Here is a 23,284-nt window from a genome sequence, read left to right on the forward strand (position 1 = left end):
ATGGCCTACTAGAAAAATATGTTTTAGCTTTAATAATGAGTTGCACAAAATTAAGACCATATTTTGAAAGTCACCCTATAATAGTCAGAACAAATCTTCCTATTAAGTCCGTACTTAGGAGACCAGAATTGTCCGGACGAATGTGCAAATGGTCGATCCGGCTAAGCACATACAATATTACGTTTGAACCAGGACATGACAATTAAGTCACAAGCACTAGCAGATTTTGTGGTGATTTTAGTCCGACCCTAGAACCCGACCTAATGAAAGAAGTAAATAAACCGACCGGCGACCAAAACAGACCTAGAATGGACCCTATTTGTCGATGGAGCAAACAACACAAGGGCACGAGCCTAGGCGTAGTACTAAAATCACCACGGGGGATAAGATAGTACGGGCTATAAGGTTTGTGCATTTGAGGCCACCAACAATGAGGCGAGAATATGAAGCCCCGATAGCGGGTTAAAGGTATGTATTGATCTTGGTGTGCAAAATTTAAAGGTACGCACTGATTCCCTTCTCGTCTCCAACCAGGTAAATGGCATATATACTGCAAAAGACCCCAAAATGATGCTTTACCTAGATGTTGTTCAAATGCTAAAATCAAAATTTAAAAACTTTGATATTGACCAAATTTCCAGGGACTTAAATACCCAGGCCGATGCCTTAGCCGGCCTAGGGTCCAACTTTAGTCCCCTTGATTTTGACAAAATACCCATTGTGCATTTATTAGAACCTGCAATAAACAAACAAGATGAAAGTTTCCCAATCTACATTGCTAATTCCTGGACGAAACCTTACTATGACTGGCTACAACAGGGAATCCTACCCTTAAATAAGCAAGATGCCGCCTTTGAAAATTAAAGTCGCCGTATACTATTATTGACAATGTGCTTTTTAAGAAATCGCAGGCGGACCTTACCTCGGATGCCTGGAACCACGGGAAGTCGAGCGAGATATTATCGAGAAATCCATGAAGGATCTTGTGGAAATCACAAAGGTGGAAGAAGCCTGGCAAGCAAAGTACTCAGAACAGGTTATTATTGGCCCACCTTAAGAGCCGAGGTGCCTGGATTTTAGCTCTAAATGCAAAGCCCGTCGATTCACGGACCATATATCCATCACCATCGAAGAACTACATTCCATATCCGCACCCTGGCCATTTATGAAGTGGGGCATGGATATAGTAGGAAAACTACCTCAAGCACCCGGACGGAAAGTTTTCATGCTAGCAATGACTGATTACTTCTCCAAGTGGATAGAAGTTTGAATCATACGGCAAGTCAAGGAGAAAGATGTCATAGCATTCATCAAACATAATATCATATGTAGATATGGCATCCCCTCCGAAATAGTATGCGACAATGGCACACAATTTGTGGGAAAAAGAACAATGACCTTCGTGCTCAATGGAACATCAATCTGGTAACATCCACGCCAGGATATCCAAAAGCCAACGGTCGGCGAGAATCCAAGTAACAAAGTGGTGATCACCGCATAAAGAAAAAGCTGGAAAGAAGAAAAGGTAGATGGGTTGAAGAGCTCCCCCTGGTCCTTTGGGCTGACAGAACCACGCCTAAAACATCCATTGGCCAAACCCCCTACTCCTTGGTCTATGGATGTGAAGCGATATCCATTTGAGGTGGACATTCCATCGCCCGGATGTAGCTGAACACAACAACAAACAACATACCTCTAATGGAGGATAGCCTGGACTTAACAGAAGAGCTAAGAGATGCGCAAGCATCGATTAAAGATACCAAAGAAAGAGTTGCGAGAAGCTACAACAAGACCTGTCAAAGCCGGGGTGTTCGGGGTAGGAGACCTCGTTCTCGGAAAGTATTCCAAAACACAAAAGAGAAGAATCTTTGGCAAATTGGCCCCAACCGGGAAGGCCCCTATCCGATTGATTCAATAGTCGGCCGGGGAGCTTATAGACTACAAACCCTGGACGGAGAAATGATCCCAAGAGCTTGGAATATTACACACTTAAAACTATTTCACATATAGAATATATTTGCACAATCCAGGTATAACTTTTTACTTTAAACACTTCTTGCCTGAAAACTACATGTATGATACTTGCAATTACATGAATAAATGCCGTATATGATTTCTTCAATTTATATGTCCAAATACTTATTTATATTCTCATATTCACTTAGCGAAATCTTCAACACTTGTTTTACATATTGCATCTTAGTTAAAACAAATCTTAAAGATTGGGGGCCACCCCCACCAAATATCCAACTGATATCCAAAATTCAGTTGCAAAACAGGCCTTTAAATACTGAGCTCAACATACAAACTTGGAAAATCTATTCCTGAACTGTATGACATAGATGGGTCATAAGCCCTCATGACAGCAAAGGACGTAAGCCCTCCGGTGCAACAACTCCACCCATAACACATTAAAGCGCTCGATCGGTCGAATAATCGCTCGATCCGATCGCCCGATCGGTCGAACAATCGGCGGATCCGATACATGTCCAACATCAGTACCTTATCAAAACACGAAAAGAAACAAAACAAAGACCAAATATTTATTCACCCAAAATACTGGTCCCACCTAATAACCATCCATTAGGGGACATTCCCCCTGGATGGGCCAAAAATTCCTTGAAAACCTAAATATTCATTCCAGGGACATTCCCCCTGGATAGACCAAAACTTAGAAAGAAGAAACTAAATTATTTTTGAGCCGAACCGACTCACAACCATCCACCATCTCCGATCACGGACTTTGCCTTGGAAGGAGGAGAATCCACTTCTTCTTCTTGACCCATGTTGGCAAGTCAGTCACTGAGCGTCCAAAGCCATCTCATCTCGGCTCGGATTCCATTAGCCGGTCCGATTCTGGATCCCTCATAGCATCAACCCGGCCTTTCCCGAAGAAACCGAGAAAGATCGACCAACCGCGCTTCCACTAACTCCTTTTCAGCACAAGCTCTTCATTCTTTTTCAACGATCTGCATTGCCCGCTTCTCGCCTCCAACTCGGCCCTGACAGCCTTTTCAAAGATTTTTCGCACCACCTCACAAACTATAGCGACCCTGGTTGACTCCTTATTTTGCTACCAACCGAGATTGGAGCACCACTTCATTACCCCCGGATGAGTGCAGTCACGGTTTAGCCTATCCGCTTTTCCTCCAAAGCGGTAACATTGGCACAGGCGTCCCTAAGCCGACAAGCGAGCTTGACCAAAGATCAACCCCTGCGTACATACAAAATCAATTAAGCAAATACAAGGTAAAACAAAAAGCACATAAACAATAAAAAATATCCCTCTACAACTAACCTCTCTAGCACGGGAAGCGAGTTCGTGACCCTTGTTACAAGAGAAGTCGAATAGAAACCACCCTGGTAGACGAATCAAGGGTACTAGCAGACAATAGTTGGTCGCTCATCTTTGCAGAAAACTCATCTATCCGAGCCCGGGCATCATCCATGTCATCAATCCTAGCAGGCACTTGCCTTATACTCCTGAGAGGCTGAGCTTGAATAGGCTCTTTGTCTCCCTCTTCCTCTTCCAAGATCACATCCTCTCTCTTCCTTTTTTGAGCCTGGACGACCTCTGGTGACACTATCCAGGCGGATCTTGAGGAGGTGGACATCGAAATCGGGATATCCAAAGTCTTGTCACTCCCACTAGTTTCCTGGCTCTTGGACTTCGGCAATCCTAGCCACCCCGACCTTCAAATCCTTGGCGAGAAAAGCTAGCCACCTAGCGAGAAGACCTAAACACTTTGGATACATAAAAAATATACGTAAATATCAAACCAAAAAGCGACAAGAAGACAACAGCCAAAATAAAAGCATGCGAAAACGTACAGGAAAGAGCAAAAGAGAACTAGGCTTGCCTTTGGGCACTCGACCCGATCGGCTTGGTCTTCATATACGGGGCAACAACTCCCGCCCAAAGCGGGTGGCCGGGTTCTTTCCTCCTCGGGAATAGCAAGGAAAGCATCTATCCCGGAAATAGCCTCCTCATCCGGAGGATCACAACCCCAATCGGGAGCTACAAAAACCACCAAAATTACACAGGTAAGAATCAAAACCCATTAATTTCATATGATATATTGCAAAATAAAAAGGTACAAGGAACCTACCACTCTCCAAGGAGGATATCTCGGGTAATCAAAGCCACGATCCCAAAGTCTCGGTGGGACAAACAGGAAAGTCTTTGCCCAATTCTTATCATCTCCAGAATCCAGGTTAGTAATTAATGGAGACATTTTCGACTTTATTCTCAAATTAAAACGACCATCAACAGGATTTTTCATATGATAAACTCCCTTAATATCGTTAATAGTAATTACAAGATTATGTTTAGCACATAAATTTTCAATAGAGTGAATAAGTTTCCAAACCATTGGCATAATCTGAAAAGGTGATACCTCCATAGCACGAATGGTATCAATCATCAAAGGAGTAAAAGGCAACTTACAGCCTGCTTTGAACGCCCATTCAAAAATACAGAACCAACCAGGTGAGACCCAGTTAGCCCTGACCGGGCAGGATTCAGGGATCCACACTTCAGTAGATTCAGGAATTATTTTCTTCTCCCTTAGAATTTTGTCATAGTTTGTTTTTAGCAAATTCTCCTCAGGGAAAGAAGAATCAAGAGATTGAAGAGCAGTGAATACAGAATCCACGATACTTGAAAGCCACGGCCGAGCGGGAGGATCAATTTCCCTTACCTCCTCCTCTTGAATATCGTGGGTTCGGGCTCAACGAGAGCAGCAGCTCTGCGGGGAAGCAGGGCGTTTTTTGGCTCCCATATTTTTAGGTTGTTTGGTTTATTATTGAAATTGTCGAGAATATGCAAAATAACAGAACAAGATTACTAAGAAGAAGGGAAGAAATTCAGAAGAATTTTAGAAGAGTTTCAGAAGAATATTCAGCAAAGAAAGTGGAGGAAAATTGATGAAAAATAATCTTGCCCTAAATACCGTATTTATAGAGAAGTGAATAACGGCATGAAAAACCTAGGAATTGTAAAAATCGGCATGATGTCACGTAGCCGTTGCAGTGTTCAACGGTAAATAGGAGTCTAAGAGTCACTGAATGAATATGATTCTCTTTAATTGGTTAACCCGGTAAATTTGACATCTCACCCCTGGCCGGATCCAGCACGGGTAAAATGTCAAGGGGCAATTGTTAGGCCCGGTTAGCCTGGTCTGACCATAACCTGGCCTGACTCAACAAGGCTGATTGATCAAGACAAGAACCGGACAAATCTGACTACTATTTAGCTGCTGAAGAATATTGTGGCAAGAAGACTACTAAATCCTGGAAAAGAAGCCTGATAGTCAGTATATCATAGCTTGGCGGAGTACTAAAAAAAACTGGATTAAGCGAGATAAACAAGAAATGCGATTGTATAAGCCGGATAACCAAGACCTATTCTCAAGGAAGACCAAGTCCAAACCTAAAACTATTTAATCCATGAATCGGACGGAAAAAGAGAGAAAGCTAAGGATTGGTTGAGTTGAGAACGGGTCAAGCGAACTAATAGGAAGCATGCCCTATTATTCCGGCAACAACTCCTACCTTTGGGGAGAACGTTATACATCTATAACGTTATTCATTGTAACGTTGAGAGGACGGTAGAGAACTATAAATAGGAGAATTTAACAATTGTAAAGGATATTCATTATTAGTTAATTTTATCTATACTTTATCTTTCTTGAGCATTCAGATATTCATACAACATTGTGCCCGGTCTATCAAAATAATAAAAAGCGTTATCCTTCATATTCATTCCTTTCTTTGTCATTTATTCATTCCATTCTAATTTCATAGAACTAGATACCCTGATCACTATACAACTAAGCCGGATCCCTTCAGGAAAATCCTGCTAAAACAGTACCCGGATACCATACCTAGAACAGTTCGTTTTCCGTATGCGGAACTTTGGGTGAGGGTTTGTGGTCTGCCTTTTGAATGCTTGAATATGCATGTGGCTCATGTGGCAGGCAAACTCTTGAGTCATCATTACAATGTCGAACCTTTTGAAATTATTCCTAGGAGTGATTATCTTAGGATAAGGGTCTGTTTAAAGCTTAATAAGCCCTTGATGCCGGGGTTCTTTCTGGCCATGGATGCTGGTCATTTTTTGTGGGTGCAATTTAAATATGAAGAGGTCTTTAAATACTGCATTAGGTGTGGTAAGGTGGGGCATAAGGGTTCACAGTGCCGTGAGAACATGATGTCAGTGGTGTCATCTGTGAACCACATGTTGGATAGATCTGTTGAAAGAGCGTTTGTGGTTTTCCAGGCAAATAGCAATCACACTATGTTTAATATGGATTTGAGGGCAACACCATCTACTACCCGGTATATCTCCTCTAGACTGCATTTGGGAGATAGACGTCGGGCTTCTGAAAATCCAGGGAGACATTCAAGAGAAAGGGCGGTGGACTTTGGTTTGGGGACTACTCCTGGTGGTAGAGTTTTGTCGGGCATGAGTTTTGCGGTCACAGCTCAACCTTTTGCTAGACCAGTGGTGTTTAACGTAGGTTTTGGAGCTGTTCACTTGGGAGGGGAGGGAGGTGTCCATCAGCGAGGAAATGGTCAACAACAAGGTCATGAAAATCTGCAAGGACGGGGGCAGGATGTGGTTATGGGAGAAGGAGGTGCTGATGTTGATGGTGGTCAGGGGATTATGAATACTGGGGTGGATGGAACTGCTGCAACTGGGTTAAATGGGACTATTGGAGAGGGGGGTGAGGGTAGTGGTGGGGTACAGGGTCAGCCGCAGGGAAGGAGGCTAGGGGCGGATGGCTGGTTAGTAGGGGAGGGGAGTAATGCAAATCAGGAAATGTATTTCAGTGCAGGGGAGGATTTTGAGGGTTCAGGGGAACAGCTTGCTGGTGTTCCAGGATTGTTGCAGCAGGTGCAAGTTAATGATCCTTATGTTGTTTATGCTGGTCATGGTCATCAAATGAGGACTTTGGATCGTGACCTAAGGTTACAAGAGGCAATTTTGAACCGTGTTGAGAGTGACATTGAATGGGCAAGGGTCACTACAAGAAAAACTAAAACAGGCGACCGAAATTTGGCGACTGATATTGGTAGTCGCCAAATTGGCGACTGATTCACAAATTAGCGACTGAAATCAGTTGCTAATTTGGCGACTGCTTTTTTTAAAAAGGGGAATCTAATTTGGCGACCGATAATGAGATTTGGCGACTGATTTCAAAGTAGTCGCCAAATTGGCGACTGAATTTCAGTCGCCAAATGTTTATTCGGTCGCCAAAATTCTTTATAGAAAAACGGAGACTCCTCTCTCCTGCTTTACTCTTTCGAAACAAAAAAAAAAAAAAAAAAAAGAGAGGAAGCAGCAACGATGGGCGATTAAGGCGACGACAACAACCACACAACCACACAACCACACCACCACTTCCACCACCATGGCCACCGTTCTCATTGCCTCCATCACTCTCTTTAATTAGGTTAGTTTTTTTTGTTTAATTTCAGTTTAATTAGTTTAATTTGTTAGATTAATTTGTAGTTAGTTTGATTAATTTGTGGTTAGTTTGTTAGATTTATTTGTAATTAGTATGTTAGATTAATTTGTAGTTAGATTTAGTTTAATTTGTGTTTGAATTAAAAGGGAATGATTAAGGGGGTTTGTGTTTAGGTTTAGGGTTATGGGTGGGGGTTTGGTCGGCCGTGGGTGGCGGTGGGTCGTGGGTGGCGGTGGTCCGTGGGTGGCGGTGGTCCGTGGGTGCGGTGGGCCTTGGTGAAACCGTCTCATTATTATTATTAGTATTAGTATTATTATTATTATTATTAGTATTATTATTATTATTATTATTATTATTATTATTATTATTATTATTATTATTATTATTATTATTATTATTATTATTATTATTACTAATTAAACCGTCTTATTATTATTAATATTAAGCTAAGTGAAACCGTCTTTTGCATTAATGGAATTAGCTAAGTGGAACCGTCTTTTGGATTAAGAGAAATTAGCTATTAGCTAAGTAGAACCTTCTTTAGGACTTGATTTTGATAAATTTAGTTTGATAATTCATGTTATTGATGAATTGAGGTAGAATAACCTTGTTATTTTTGTTTTTCTTTTCTCTTTTCGGGGGGGGTTGTCTGTTGCTAGGCACCACCGTCTTGTGAGTAGCTGTTGCTTCTTGTTTTCTTTTCATTTTTGCTTTTACTTGATTAGGTAACCTCCTCTTACCAGTTACCTTTTAAATTTACTAATTTTAGTTCAAATTATGTTACGGACTTTAGGATAGAAGCCTTTATTATGTGGTTGAATTGGGCTATTGATTGACTTAATTAATTTAGTACTTGATTGTGTTGTTGTTTGATTTGATGTTGACTTAGTACCCGTTCAAGAATTACTCATTGAATAGTCCCCATTTTGGGACTGTCTTTGTACGTTTCAAGTCATTTAGGTAGTAAACACGTACTTGTGATTTATTAATGAGGAATGAGTTTGGTGGCGATCCCTTTAATGTTCTCCGAATACATGTATATGTGTATTTGGAGAATCAAGGGAATTTTTCGCCAATTTTTTCCTCATTAATAAATTACAAGTGTGTTTGCTAGTGACTTGAAACGTACATTGACGGGTTTAGGTTGGAGTGATAAGGACCCCATTCGAAGATGGATTACTTATTGACAATATTTATATATTGTTTTCATATGTTTATTGTATAATGTGGAGTATAATGTTTAAATTTTGTATGTAATATTATTGTTATTTTTTAAAAATGTTTAAATTACTTTGGGGTCTTCTTTAGATTAAAATGAAGAGATTGGAACGTTCATGGATGTATGAAGGAAGATTAGACCATTCCAATAAGAAAAGACGTCCTACCGCTAGATTTATAAAGGGTGTTAGCGAGTTTATTGAATTTGCTAAACAACAAGATGAATATGACTTGGTAGACAAAAAACTTAGGTGCCCTTGTGCCAAATGCAAAAACCTGAAATACCAGCTTGGCATTGTAGTAGAATAACATCTCATTATAAACGGGTTTAAGCCAAATTATTACAATTGGATTTCACATGGAGAAGCATATTCTCCAATTCATGAACAAACTCACACCCAACAAATACAAAATGATGAGAACCCATATAGAGAGATGGTTGTTGATGCTATGGATTCCACTATCTTTAATAGTGATGACCATACAACTATTTCTGAAGAACAACCGCCATACCCACAAGCAAAAGCCTTTCTTGACATGTTAAAAGTCTCAGAAAAACCCTTGTATGAAGGAAGCAGAATGACATTGTTACAAGCCGCTTCTAGGCTAATTACCTTGAAATGTGAGTTCAATATGCCATTTGTTGCTGTTGATGGCATTGCCTCGTTACTTGAGGAATCTTTCCCCGATGATAATATCATGACCCGAAGTTTCTATACTACCAAAAAAGTAGTTAAAGGTCTTCAGTTACCGCATGAAAAGATTGATGCATGTCCTGAAGGATGTATGCTATTTTGGAAAGATTATGCTTTGCTTGACAAATGTAAAGATTGTGGGGCGGATAGATATGAGACAAGTGAAGGAGATACAGTTTTGGTGTTGAAAAAAGGCAACGGTAGTAAGAGGGCCAAAAAGAGTAAGAAACCAATAGCATGTAACCAATTGTTTTACTTTCCTCTCGCACCAAGACTTCAAAGAATCTATGCCACCAAAAACATTGCCGAACAAATGAGATGGCACAAAGAAAACACACGTGCTCCGGGGAAGATGAGTCATCCTAGTGATGGGGAAGAATGGAAACGATTTGATCAGATGTATCCTGATTTTGCCAAGGAACCCCGCAATGTACGACTTGGCTTGTGTACGGATGGATTTGATCCTTTCGGTAATTTTGGGAGGAAGTTTCTTGTTGGCCCGTTATGGTCACACCATACAATTTACCACCTTGGTTATGTATGAAAAGACCATTTATCTTCTTGTCACTTATTGTTCCCGGACCAAAAAGCCCGAAACGTAATTTGGATGTTTATTTACAACCATTGGTGGAGGAGTTGAAATATTTGTGGGAAGTTGGGATGGAAACTTATGATGTGTCTAAAAAACAAAATTTTCAACTTAAAGCTTCCCTTTTGTGGACAATAAATGATTTTCCCGCCTATGGTATGCTATCTGGGTGGTCTACACAAGGACAAAAAGCATGTCCTTGTTGCATGGAGGAAAGTAAAGCATTTTGGCTTCCCAATAGCAAGAAAATAAGCTGGTTTGATTGTCATAGATGCTTCTTACGAGAGGGAAATCCACATAGGAAGAACAAGAAAGCTTTCACAAAAGGTAAAGAGGTGCTTGATGCCCTTCCGAAACGAGTGCCTGGGGATGAGATATGGAAGACGGTATGTGATTTACCATCCCCTATTGATGGTACCGAGGAAGAATTTAAAGAATTGAAAAAGCAGAAAAACGGTTGGTTTAAAAGAAGCATTCTTTGGGACATTCCTTATTGGAAGACAATGTTGATAAGACATAATTTGGATGTAATGCACATAGAAAAGAATTTCTTTGAGCAACTAATTGACATGATCATGGATGTAGAAGGTGAAAAATGTGATAGCATTGCTTCTAGAAAGATTCGCAGAAATTTTGTCATCGTCCCAAATTACACATTCGCGGCGACGGGTCTAAGCCAACATCCATTTTCACTCTCGACAAAGCTAAGAGAAAAGTATTGTGTGAGTGGTTACAAAATTTGAAATTTCCTGATGGGTATGCATCAGATTTTAGTCGATGTGTTGATCTTAAAAAGCTGAAGTTGCAAGGCTTGAAAAGTCATGATTGTCATATATTCATGGAGCGATTATTACCCGTTGCTTTGAAACACCTCGTGCCGACAAACGTTTGGAATGCAGTTGTTGAGATTAGTCAATTCTTCCGAGATTTATGTGCCTCTTCAATATGTGTTGATGACATGATTCGTCTAGAAGAGCAAATACCACAGATATTGTGTAAGCTTGAAATGATCTTTCCTCCTGCATTTTTTAACTCCATGGAGCATCTACCGGTTCATTTGCCATATGAAGCCAAAGTTGGGGGACCCGTCCAATATAGGTGGATGTATCCATTTGAAAGGTAATTAAGATAATCTAGCTACTTTTAAATTAAAATTAATAATAATAACTAATCTATTTATTATATGTTAACTTTATTATTAATAAAATTCATCATTAACTTTTATAGGTTTCTTAATCATTTGAAGAAAAAAATTGGTAATAAAGCTAGGGTGGAAGGTTCTATATGCAATGCTTATTTAACGGAAGAGATTGCAAACTTTTGTTCTCTTTACTTTGAAAAACATATAGAAACCAAAGCAAAAAACTTGAATGTTGAGAAACCGGATGAAGTAGACGGAAGTTTACCCGAATTTTTCCAAACTCAAGATGATGAAGGGTGTTCATCAAAGGGGCAAACAAGATATTTGGATGATAAGGAGTATAATCGTGCCCACCTTTACGTGCTATCTAATTGTGACCTCTTGGAGCCATACGAAACACAGTTTGTTAATGATTTCATTCAGAGGAATCCTAATATAAGTAAGGATGATGTTTGGGACAAACATGAGGACCAATTTCCATCATGGTTTCAGAAACATGTAATTGAGTTGAATATTCAAGATGATTTGATAAGAAGTTTGGCTTTTGGTCCTTCAAAAATGGTAAGAACGTGGAATCGATACTCGGTTAATGGGTTTAATTTTCAAACATTCAACCACGGTAAAGGTAAGGCTAGGTGCAATTGGGGGTTACTATTTCTTCTCTTGATGACAACGAATACTATGGTATAGTTGAATATATCTTTGAAATTAGTTATAGTGGACGTGACCGAGCTTATAAAACTGTCTTATTCAAGGTTGATGGAAGGATAATTACGTGTTTGGAATGAGAGTACATGAACAATACAAGCTTGTAGAAGTGAATCGTACTAGAACATACTCTAAGTATGATCCATTTATACTTGCACATCAGGCTCATCAAGTGTATTTTGCTACTTATCCAAACACAACAAATGATAGAAATCAAAATGCGTGGTGTGCAATCTTTAAGACAAAGGCACGGTCACAAGTTGATACAACTTTTTTCCAAGAAGAAAACGTTTCAAATGAAACGCTTTTGTCTCCACCCGATGAAATCAACTATGAGCATGAGAATAAAGATGGTGAAGACATGGAAGAGGAAGAATATTATGATGTGGAAGAGAGACTGCCGGGGGAGGATGAAGCGGAGGAGGAGGAGGAGGAGGAGGAGGAGAGAAGGGAAGAAGAGGAGGAGAGGAGGGGGGAAGATGAGGTGAGGAGGAGAAGGGAGGAGGAGAAAAGGAGGAAGGACGAGGGGTTTGGAGATGAAGATGATTATGATGATGATGATGACGATGATGAGGATGAGGAAGAGGATGAGGATGATGATTAAATTGGTATAATTTTGTATTCCTCAATAGTAAATTATTAAAATTTAGAAGTCTGTATAATTTTCATTTATCATTATTTGTGTTAATTTTTATTTGTATTATCGGAGATGGTCGGAGCAGTCGAGGTAGGAAGCGTGGAGGCGCTCGAGGAGGACAGAGCAACGCGTCCGGGAGCAGGAGGAGGAGTTTGTGCGGGAGGATCCGATCATGATGACGGTGACGGTGGAGGAGACTGACGCTACCGACGAGCCAGCACGGGTGCCGATACGGTACACTTCGGATCATCGGATGATTCTTGAGCCGACGGGATTATGGTAAGTTTTATTCTTTATTAGTCTACTATTTTTTTTTTTTTTTTTTTTTTTTGTAATTTTACATGTTCAAAATAAATGCAGGTTTATGGACGATTGCGTGATACGAGGTGTCACGAAAAGCACGAAGACTAATTTCGTGGGTCCAATTCCTACATCGTGGACACAAGCTTCTCATGCACAAAGAGAGGCGTGGTTCAATAACTTTCGGGTATATATTTTCCGTAATTCTTTGTTTTAGAAACCAAATAATTAATTTTGATAAATTTTTTAAGAACCAAGGTTATACTTTTATTTTATACTAATATGAAATTTTGTCGCTTTTTTTTTTGTAGTTATCATTTGCTTGGTCACCGTCTCAAGAACAGAATGTCCGTATCAGGTACAATGACGTCGGTACTCGACGATATCGGGACGTGATTTGGAAGGTAGTTAGGCGCCCAAAGGAACCAGACCACATGAAAGGTATTTAATTAACTTGTTTTGTTATTTGTATTAATTAGCTTATACTCTCTTATATTATAAATAATATCAGTAACTTATTAGTTATGATTTCATATGTGTAATTGCAGGTGACAAGTATGAAGGCTTAATAAAGCATACCAAAAGTGAAGCTTTTCAGAAGAAGTCTAAGCAAGCATCCCTCAACAAAAGAGGAGGAAAGGAAGACGCCGTGAACGAGCCTACTCATTACGCGGGTTCACGATCGTTCTGGAATCGTATGTTGGGTGTAAGTACTTTGTCTATTATTTTACACTTTTTTTTTGTTTTCAATGCAACATGTTTATTTTATGTTAGATTTTTTGTTGATTTTATAACATGTATGTTTTTTTTTTTTCATTCGAGAGAGGAAAGAAGAAGTCACGATAGGATTGCGACGAATCAAGCTGTTTCGGACACGCATTCCAGAGTTGACCACAAAGGGGTTAGAACTTGGACTAAGCCAAAAGACAAGCAATTATATGTAAGTTTTCCGTAACACTTAATTTTTGTTAATTTATTCTCTTTTAAAATGTCGTATATAAGGTGGTTACCATATTAACTTACTACCATTTGTTTAATATTGTAGGAAGCATTTGAACGAGAAAAAGCCGTCAATCCAGAAAGACCGGACAATGACATATGGTATGAGTTGGTGGATGGCTTCAAGAAAGGGCACGTGTATGGTACCGGAAGTTCAACACCGGCTTTCTATGAGAAAACGCGTAGAAGATCGACTTCAACAATTCCCAGCAACACGTATCAACCGGGAATTATTAGTCAACTTCAAAGTCAAATAAGAGAGCGTGATGAACGTGATGCCAAACGTGATGAAGAACTTGCCAAACGTGATGAAGAATTCCGGCAAATGAAGGAAAGAATGGAAATGTTTGAGAATTGGTGGCAAGGTTGTAACCCCGGGCCTAGATCCAACTACGATCCAAATGATCCGCATGGTCCACATGGGGGGAGTGGAGCCGGTGTTGGCTTCCAAGTAAGATGATTTTAGCATGTAAGCTTGTAAAACTTGAACACTTTAGACTTGAACATTTAGAATAGCTTAGCTTGTAAAACTTTCATTTTCAATATATGAAATGAAGTTTGAGAAATTGGGAGGTGTTGGGTTGAAATGTATGGTGTTGTGTGTGTGTTGAAATTTGGGATGTATGGTGTTGTGGACCATCGGTTTGTATGCAGGTTGTGAATATTTGGCTAGCAATGAAAACGAAAAAAACCACCAAAACATACAGTGGCTTTGGCGACTGATTTGGGATTTGGCGACTGAATTTCAGTCGCCAAATTGGCGACTGATTTGAGGTAGTCGCCAAAATGGCGACTGACTTGCAATCGCCAAATCTAAATCGATCGCCTAAATTGGCTAAACCAAGCGGCTAAACGTCACCCAAAAAAGGCGACTGAATTGGCATTTGGCGACTGCAAGTCAGTCGCCATTTTGGCGACTACCTTGAATCAGTCGCCAAATTGGCGACTACCCTATCAGTCGCCATTTTTTGCATTTGGCGATCGATTTTTCAGTCGCCAAATTTGGCGATCGACTTTAGTCGCCAAAGCTAGAAAAGGCGACTAAGGTCCGCGACTGACATTTGGCGACTGATTTCAGTCGCCAAATTGATTTTGGCGACTGATTTCAGTCGCCAAAATCAGTCGCCTGTTTTAATTCTTTTTGTAGTGGGTTCTTGATGATGATCGTGGATATAATCAGACTTTTGATCCACCACCGGGGGGGAATTCCAATTACTTACCATTTTCCAGAGGTTGTGTTGGGTGAGAATAATGTTCCGGTGGGAGGTATCTTGGACCCCATGGTGCCTGATGTGGCTGGTAATAGCCCAAATAATGCTATTGTTATAAGTTCTGATAGTGAGGAGGAGTTTTTGAGGAGGAAGGGAAACCGACTCGCACCTAGTATTTGGATGATTGAACCAGGGGATGGGAGGACTCCTTCTAATGAGTCTTCTCTTTTTCATCACAGTTCTGTCATTGATCTTTTGACAAGTTCTGAACATATGGAAGAAGTGACTGGGACTGAAGTTAATACTGATCTGTGTCTCAATGGCCTTCCTCAACCTGTGGAGGGAGGTGTAGTGGCCGCTGTTCAAGGTGAGGAGACTGAGGTGGTCCTTTCAGTTATTCCTGCTGCCATTATTAGGAAGGATAATGAATTGGAAGCACAATTGGCTGCTGTTAAGCCATTAAAAGAAATCTGGAAAACTGTGAAAGATGGCCATATTTCTGGGTTAGATGCTGGTGAAGGTTCAACGTTGAAGAAAGTAAAGCTCTTTGATGTCCCGTCTTATAGGACTCCTTCTGCCAAGTTAATTGCTTTGATGGATGATGGTAAGAAAGCTGCTAGTCTTTCTGATGGCTTGATGGGTTTAGCAGACTGTTATCACAAGCCTAGTGTGGGAGGAGACTATAGGGATGTTGTTGTTGCTGCGAGGAAGAGAAAATGCTGCTCAGAGACTAATGATGGTTTGGTTCCTGGAGAGGTTGTTGAATCCATTGACAGTGCTAAGAAGTATCTCTCTCAGCTGGCCAAAAAGAGATGCTTGGGTGGTGAATTCCAGGTGCCTGTTATAGTGGGAGTTGGCGGTCACTGACATGGAGATTGAGGTTTCAACTGATTCGTCGCAGGCTAGTAACACTGGTGGTTTTGCGGAGGTTGGACCAAATTAACCTCCTGGTTCGTCATGAATGGGCTGATGTGGAATTGTCGGGGGCTTAATAATGCGCTCGCCCCGACAATTCCAAAGATAAGGGCGCTTATAAGTTCTAAGTATTATGATTTTCTTTTTTTGGTTGAAACTAAATGTAATGTTAGTTGTATCTCTCCTTTGTTTAGGCAGTTTGGTTTCCATAATTTTGTAGGCATTGATGCCAATGGAAGCTCGGGGGGGCTATGGGTAGGAAGGAGGCATGAGGCCAAGTTACGTCCCATTTTGACTTGTAATAATTTTATCGTATTATTAGTAGAAAAATGTAATGGTCGGTTGTGGTACTTGGTGCTTTTTTATGGTGCTCCGTCTTTTCATTTGCGAAGTTCGGTGCTTGATGATTTGGAGGATTGTTTAGCTACGCTTTTACATCCGTTCCTTGTCTTTGGAGACTTTAATCAAGTCGAGTATGGAAGTGATAAACTAAGTTTAAATACAAGACCTATTAGTGGGGCAGTGGAGTTCAATCAATGGAAGATCAATAACCAATTGGTGGACATCCCTTTTAAAGGACCACGATACATTTGGTGTAATAATCGCAAAGGGCAAAAACGAGTTTACGAAAGGCTTGATAAAGCGCTTGGTTCTAAGGATTGGTTTATGCTATTTCCGGAGACGGGAATAAAACATTTTCCTATACAAATATCGGATCATGCACCAATAGAGTTGGATTTACATCTCACAAGAAATAAAAGTAACAAGCCTTATAAAGTGGATGCATGGGTTTTGGAGTATGATGAGTGTATTTCTATTATCAAAGAAGTCTGGAAACGACGATTTCATGGAACGCCGGCTTACCAAGTTGCAAGAAAGCTCTCTATGGTAAGACAAGAAGTACGACACTGGGCTTTGGATAAGAGGCAAGAGTGGCAGCAGAAATGGGATGATTTTGATTCGGAACTGGAAAAAGGTATGGATGTTGCTATTAATGATGGTGATGATGATATGTATACGAGAGCTAATGATAAGGTTCGGGAATTCGCTAAAGTTGCTGCAGTTTTTTGGCGACAAAGGGCAAAATTAAAGTGGATGATTGAAGGTGATACTTGTACCAAGTATTTTTTCAAATGGGTAAAAGGCCGTGCGGGTAGGAAATTTATTCTAGGGGTTAAGAATGGTAATGGTAATTGGATTTATGAGCCGGATCTTGTTGGAGAAATCTTTTATGATTCATTCTATAATTTATATAACCCACAATGTACTGATGATGGAATTGTCCGAGAAAACTTAATGGAGGAAGTCTTAATGGGGATAAATAAGACTGTTCATGGTGATGATTGTGATGTGTTAAGTCGGCCCTTTACGGCTCAAGAGGTGCGAACAACTGTTTTCCAAATGGGTGCACTTAAATCACCGGGACCAGATGGAATACCAGCAATCTTTTATCAGAAATGTTGGTATTTTATTAAAAAAGATGTAACAACGGCGGTTCTGTCGGTTCTCAATTCGGGGATGGTTCTCAAAGAACATAATAGGACTTTCATTACCTTAATTCAGAAATGTGATAACCCGGAGAAGGTGGGGGATTATCGACCGATAAGTTTGTGTAACGTCTTCATGCGTATTGTCTCTAAATGTGTCACAAATAGAATGGCAAAAGTGATGGGTTATCTGGTTGGAGACTTCCAAAATGCCTTCATTCCGGGAAGGCAAATATCAGATAATATTATTTTGGCTAATGAAGCTCTACATAAGATTAATTCGCACAAGAAAGGGAAATCTGGGCGGTATGCGTTTAAAGCTGATATGAGTAAAGCTTATGATAGCGTACGGTGGGATTTTTTGCGGGCCGTGCTTTATAAATTTGGAGTGCCGGAAAGGTTGATTTTTCTAATCATGAATTGCGTCACGACAGTCTCATATCAGGTTCTTTTTAATGGAGCACCATTAAGGTTATTTCAACCACAATGTGGCTTAAGGCAGGGTGATTCGCTTTCCCCCTATCTCTTCGTCCTTTGCATGGAGGTGTTATCATGTAATGTCCTGAAAGCACAACAACGTGGCTCTTTGAAAGGGATTACGTTGTGCCGTGGGGTGGAGGCATTGTCTCATTTGTTCTTTGCGGATGATGCGGTTTTCTTTTTACATGATAGAAAAAATTCGACGAGGAATCTACGAGCTATTTTGAAAAAGTATTGCAAGGTGTCTGGTCAAGTAATGAATGAAGATAAATCGGGAATTCTTTTTAGTCCTAGTACAACACTTGCACAGGCACGTTGTGGAATGCGGAATTTGCGTGTAAAAGGAACCAAAGGTTTGGGAAAGTATCTGGGTTTACCTACTGATTTGCAAGGATCGAAGAGGGAACTTTTCAAAGGACTTATTGATATAGTCATGAAGCGAATCTCTTCATGGAATGGGATTTTTTTGACTCCAGCGGGAAGGTTAACTTTAATCACATCTGTCTTATCAAATATCTCTAATTACTTTCTATCGATATTTAAAATACCGGTAAGTGTGACTAATAAGATTAATTCTTTATTATCACATTTTTGGTGGGCGGGTGGTAGATTGGGGAGAACGATCCATTGGTGTAGTCAGAAGTTTCTTAGTTTACCGAAAAGGGAGGGCGGCCTTGGAATTCGGAATATTGAGTGTCTTAATCAAGCAATGCTAGGGAAGCATGCGTGGAGAATTGTATCTGGTGATCAATCTTTTTTCGCACGCATTTTCCGGAAAAAACTGTTGGGAGATGGTGTTTTGAAGGATAACTGGGTGATTCAAAGTGGTAGCAACTTATCATGGGGCGCTAGAAGTATTCTTCATGGTCTGGAATTTGTGCGAAACCAAATCGGATGGAAACCAGGTTTGGATTCTGATTTGAATGTATGGACTAACAAATGGGTTAATGGAGATTATCCGGAACCTAAGGATGATTGCTTGGGGATTGACCATGTCGGCCTTCAATATTTGAAGGTTAAAGACTTACAGATAAATGGTCATGATGGCGTGGAGATAAAATGGAATGAAGAATTTCTTCATACTTTTTTGGTGGATGACAGTGTACAAGCTATTCTAGCAAAACCCATTTGTCGAACACAAACAACTGATGAAGTTTATTGGTTACATAATAGTGATGGTCAATATAGTGTCAAGAGTGGTTATGGGATCCTCTTTCAAGATTTTATGGTAAGGAGAGGATCAGTGAAGGATAAGGAGCGGCTAAGTCGTGCTGGGTTGATTTTTTGTAAACAAAAATTATGGAAGTTGTCGGGTCCACCGACTTGGAAAATTCTCCTTTGGAGGATTCTTACTAATACTCTCTCTGTGGGCATTAATTTCGTGAAGCGGAATATTGAGATTGATCCGAGCTGTAAGTTTTGTAAAGGGAGAGAGACGGCCTTAGAAACTATGGAGCACTTATTTAGGGACTGTCCTGTGTCCCGAAGATTGTGGGCCTGTTCTGAGCTTGGCATTCGCACGAATCAGGCTTCGTTTTTGCAAATTGACACTTGGACTATTGATTGGATGGTATATTTGGAAAAAACGGAGTGTCGCGAGGAACAACAGATCCGTTTTCTTGCCACACTTTGGTGCATATGGAGTACTCGCAATCAAATTCTTTTTCAAGGTGTGGATTTTCATCCTATGATGTTCTTTAACCATTGGTCACAAATTGTAAGTACGGGGATTCAAGCTATTGAGGAGTTGAAAAAGGGTGCTTGTGCCTTAGAAGGGAACTCAACACCATTAGCGAGAAATAATGCTAATTGGGTTCGTAATAGTAACCCCATTTGTGTTGTGGGTAGGATTGGTGATTGTGGTTATGTGCGAGTGATGGTTGATGCGGGTTGGAAGGGATTTGACAAGGCAGGTGTTGGGTGGATTGCTATGTCTGAAAACGGCCAAATCTTTCATAGCATGGAAAGGAAAATTAAGGCGGAATCTGCTTTGCAAGCTGAAGGTCTTGGTGTGCTCTTAGTGCTTCTATGGGCTCGTGAAAGGGGATTGCGTCACTTGGAAATTTCATCAGATTGTTTATCTTTGATTTTGCATATTGCAGGAATGGAGAGACGTCACCTTCTTCTAAAGGCTATTTTAGAGGAGATTTGTGATTGTTTTACTCCTTTTCATTGTTTAGCTTTTAGTTATGTTCCTAGGCGCTTTAATCATGCTGCCCATAGTCTTGCATGTAAGGCTATGGATAGTTAGGTAAAACTTTTTTTACAGCTGCCAAAAAAAAAAAAAAAAAAAAAAAAAAAAATCCAACCAAGCCTACAACACAAACTGCAAATCCTTATTGGTTTTTCCGGGATAAAAGAAAGGAAAAATTGATGACAATAATCCCACCTTTATGACATCTTCTAAGAATAGTCCCAGACTCCCGGCCACCTTTTAATTGACGGATTTAGGGTGCGCTTACTAAAACTCTAAAATCTCTCTAAAACTCTTCATCTGAAAACTGCATTTCAAATGCAGAGCCCGCCCTCGGGTCTCCCTCCAGAGACCGGCATGACTGGGTCTAATACCAAAAATACCAAGAGAAAAACGATGCATATTAGCGATTTCAACGCCTTGGATACAGAGTCCTTCGTGTCAAACCCTTCGCAGCATATTCCTCCACCCGTGAGGAACGGTGCCGGTACTTCATATAGCAGTATGGTCCAAGGTATCTCCAGAGAATCGGAGAATGATGATGTTTTCGATATCGAAGATCTGGCCATAGATTCAGAAGACGAGGACATTGTAGAGAAAGAGGAATCCAATTGTCCCATAATCACTCTTTCCAAAGATGAAAAATCTGTGCTCAGAAAACCATGGAGAAGATCACTGATCATTAAAATGTTTGACAAACAGATAGGATATCTCTCCCTCATGAGGAAACTTCAAGCAAAATGGTCAATCAAAGGCAAACTTACATTGACGGATTTAGGGTGCTCTTACTATGTTGCGCGGTTCACAGCAAGAGAAGATCTTGAGCATGTCCTATTGCAAGGACCATGGATGATTGATGACCATTACCTCACCATTAGGAAATGGGCTCCAAATTTTGTCCCTTCAGAGGATAAGATACGTCGCCTAACTACATGGGTCCGTATTCCCAACCTTCCAGTAGAATATTTCAATAAAGAATTCCTATCAAAAATAGGAGATAAGATAGGAAATGTTGTCCGAATTGATAAGAATACGGAAATGGCGGAGCGGGGTCAATTTACTCGAATGAGTATTGAAGTAGATATTGATAAACCTTTATTATCAAAGTTTAGATTAAACAAGAAGGTTTATCACATTCAATATGAGGGTTTGAGGATGATATGTTTCGAATGTGGTAGACTTGGTCATCTAAAAGAAAATTGCGCTGTCAATGTAGTAGAAAAACCAGATGATGAATCTGGTAGAGATATCCGACTTTCGATCTTTTTCTCTCTCTAGAAAAGAGAGCTTCTTTTTTCTCTCGTTTGGAGAGCTTTAATAAAATCATAAATTTAAAAGGAAACTAATCAAAAACAAACAACAAACATCATCTTTAAGCTGATGGGTTTCTTTTGGTGTTGAAGAACCCTAGATTATCCTTCTCTCTCTCTTATATAAAAATACTTCTTTACTTAATCATCACAATCTCTCTTCGTTGATTGGGTTTCTGATTTTGGATTGTTCATCTTCCAAAATCATTCTTTTTCTGACATAAGGTTTTAAGGGGGATTGGTTATAGGAAAACCCTAGATCTTCCTTTCCGTTACCACAAGTAAGCATATCATTAAACCAAAAATATAGCATTTATATTTTCAATCATTGGCTTTTACTACTCTTAATTGGCGTTTCAGCGATTGTAGAGTTCCAAAGTAACTGCACCAATTAATCGTGTATCTCTTTTTTGTGGATTGGGGAGCTAGGGAGGTTAATCTATTCCTCTTTCTTAGGGTTAGGTTTTTGGGTTGTTTATTTAAGAAGAGGAATGGGGAAGTTCAGACCATCCAGCTTCTCTCCGTCCTCGTCTTCTCAAAGTTGCTTGTCTGAACAAAATAATCAAACAACTTTTTTAAATCAAATCAATAATAAAATGGAGTTTGAGGCTCAGTTTGGGCGTTATGGGGATGGGGGGGTTGGTAATGAGGAGGGTGTTCATCAAAATATTTATCATCATCAGAATTTTCATCAACCTCACCCAAACTCGGATTTTAATCCAATGAACCCTTTGCATGCAAACATCTGGAGATATCCTAGGTCAGGGGGGTCATTAATGTTGATCCGGCTGAGTTAGGACATTCAAGGGAATTCTGGGGAAATTGTTGTTTGGGGTTCTTGGTAGACTACCGGTTATTTGAAGCGAATCTAATCAATGATCTTATTAGGAGGAAGTGGAGTACAAATGGGAGAATCTCTGTTTTCCGGATGGGGGAGATTTATGTTTTCCATTGTGAGAGTGTTGAAGATTTAGAGGGTCTGTTAGCAAGGACAACGGTCACTATAGATGGTGCTGTGATGGTTCTTGCACGATGGTACCCTGATACGGTGCCAAGAACAGTTCGATTCCCATATGCTGAGTTGTGGGTTCGTGTTTGTGGCTTGCCGTTTGAATGTCTTAACATGCATGTGGCGCATGTTGCAGGGAAACTTCTAAGTCATCATTATCAGGTTGAACACTTTGATTTTGTACCAAGGAATGACTACTTAAGGTTGAGGGTGTGTCTGAAACTGAATGAACCTTTAATGCCGGGGTTCTTTTTGGCCATGGATGATGGTCATCTGTTATGGGTTCAATTTAAATATGAGGAGATCTTTAAATATTGTGTGAAGTGTGGTAAGGTGGGGCACAAGGGAACGCAGTGTAGGGAGAGTATGAATGCGGTGGTGACAGCTGTTAACTCAATGTTGGATAGGACGGTGGAAAGGGGTTTTGTAGTCTTCCAAGCACATAGTAACCACACTATGTTTAACTTGGACTTGAGGGCTACTCCATCCACTACACGATACATATCTTCAGGATTACATCTGGGTAATGCAAGATTGGCAACAGATGGACTCAGAAGGCAGGTAAGGGAAAGGGCGGTTAATTTTGATCTGGGAACAACGCCGGGTGGTCGTGTCTTGCCTGGTATGAGCTTTGCAGTTACAGCTCAACCATTTGCAGGACCGGTCATCTTTCAGGTGGGAGCTGGTGCAGTGCATTTGGGAGAGGAAGGGGGTACTGCTGTGCCTAATAATGGCGTGCAACCAAATAATGAGGGAAGTGGACAAGTGCAAGATACTGTGATGGGGGAGGTAAATGTGGGGGAACATCAAATGGATAACCAGGGTGATGTGGATCTGGCTGCAAATGGGGTTAATGTAAATGTAAGTGTGGGGGGAGGGATTGGTAATCAGGGGTTGGTGTCAGGCCCACCTGGTGCAG

General features: G+C 40.4%; 2 protein-coding genes across 2 annotated transcripts; both read left to right on the forward strand.

The window, feature by feature from the left end:
- The first annotated feature begins 12,635 nt into the window (after window positions 1–12,635).
- LOC141612816 (uncharacterized) lies at window positions 12,636–13,606 on the forward strand. The gene is made up of 5 exons (XM_074431564.1): window positions 12,636–12,739; window positions 12,821–12,947; window positions 13,072–13,201; window positions 13,309–13,470; window positions 13,587–13,606. The coding sequence occupies exons 1-5, from the start codon at window positions 12,636–12,638 to the stop codon at window positions 13,604–13,606; spliced, it is 543 nt and encodes a 180-aa protein (XP_074287665.1).
- A 6,836-nt stretch (window positions 13,607–20,442) lies between these two features.
- Window positions 20,443–21,324, forward strand: LOC141612818 (uncharacterized protein At4g02000-like). The gene has a single exon (XM_074431565.1). The coding sequence runs from the start codon at window positions 20,443–20,445 to the stop codon at window positions 21,322–21,324; it is 882 nt and encodes a 293-aa protein (XP_074287666.1).
- Window positions 21,325–23,284: the final 1,960 nt, after the last annotated feature.

The sequence above is a fragment of the Silene latifolia genome, chromosome 11 (genome assembly GCF_048544455.1).
Source record: "Silene latifolia isolate original U9 population chromosome 11, ASM4854445v1, whole genome shotgun sequence".
Taxonomy (NCBI): domain Eukaryota; kingdom Viridiplantae; phylum Streptophyta; class Magnoliopsida; order Caryophyllales; family Caryophyllaceae; genus Silene; species Silene latifolia.

Excerpts from the sequence above, each read along its gene's own strand:
- LOC141612816 (XM_074431564.1), top strand. The coding sequence starts at position 12,636 with ATGACGGTGACGGTGGAGGAGACTGACGCTACCGACGAGCCAGCACGG. Across the intron at positions 12,948-13,071 it reads CGTGGTTCAATAACTTTCGG|TTATCATTTGCTTGGTCACC; the intron begins GTATATATTTTC and ends TTTTTTTTGTAG. Across the intron at positions 13,202-13,308 it reads GGAACCAGACCACATGAAAG|GTGACAAGTATGAAGGCTTA; the intron begins GTATTTAATTAA and ends GTGTAATTGCAG.
- LOC141612818 (XM_074431565.1), top strand. The coding sequence starts at position 20,443 with ATGCATATTAGCGATTTCAACGCCTTGGATACAGAGTCCTTCGTGTCA.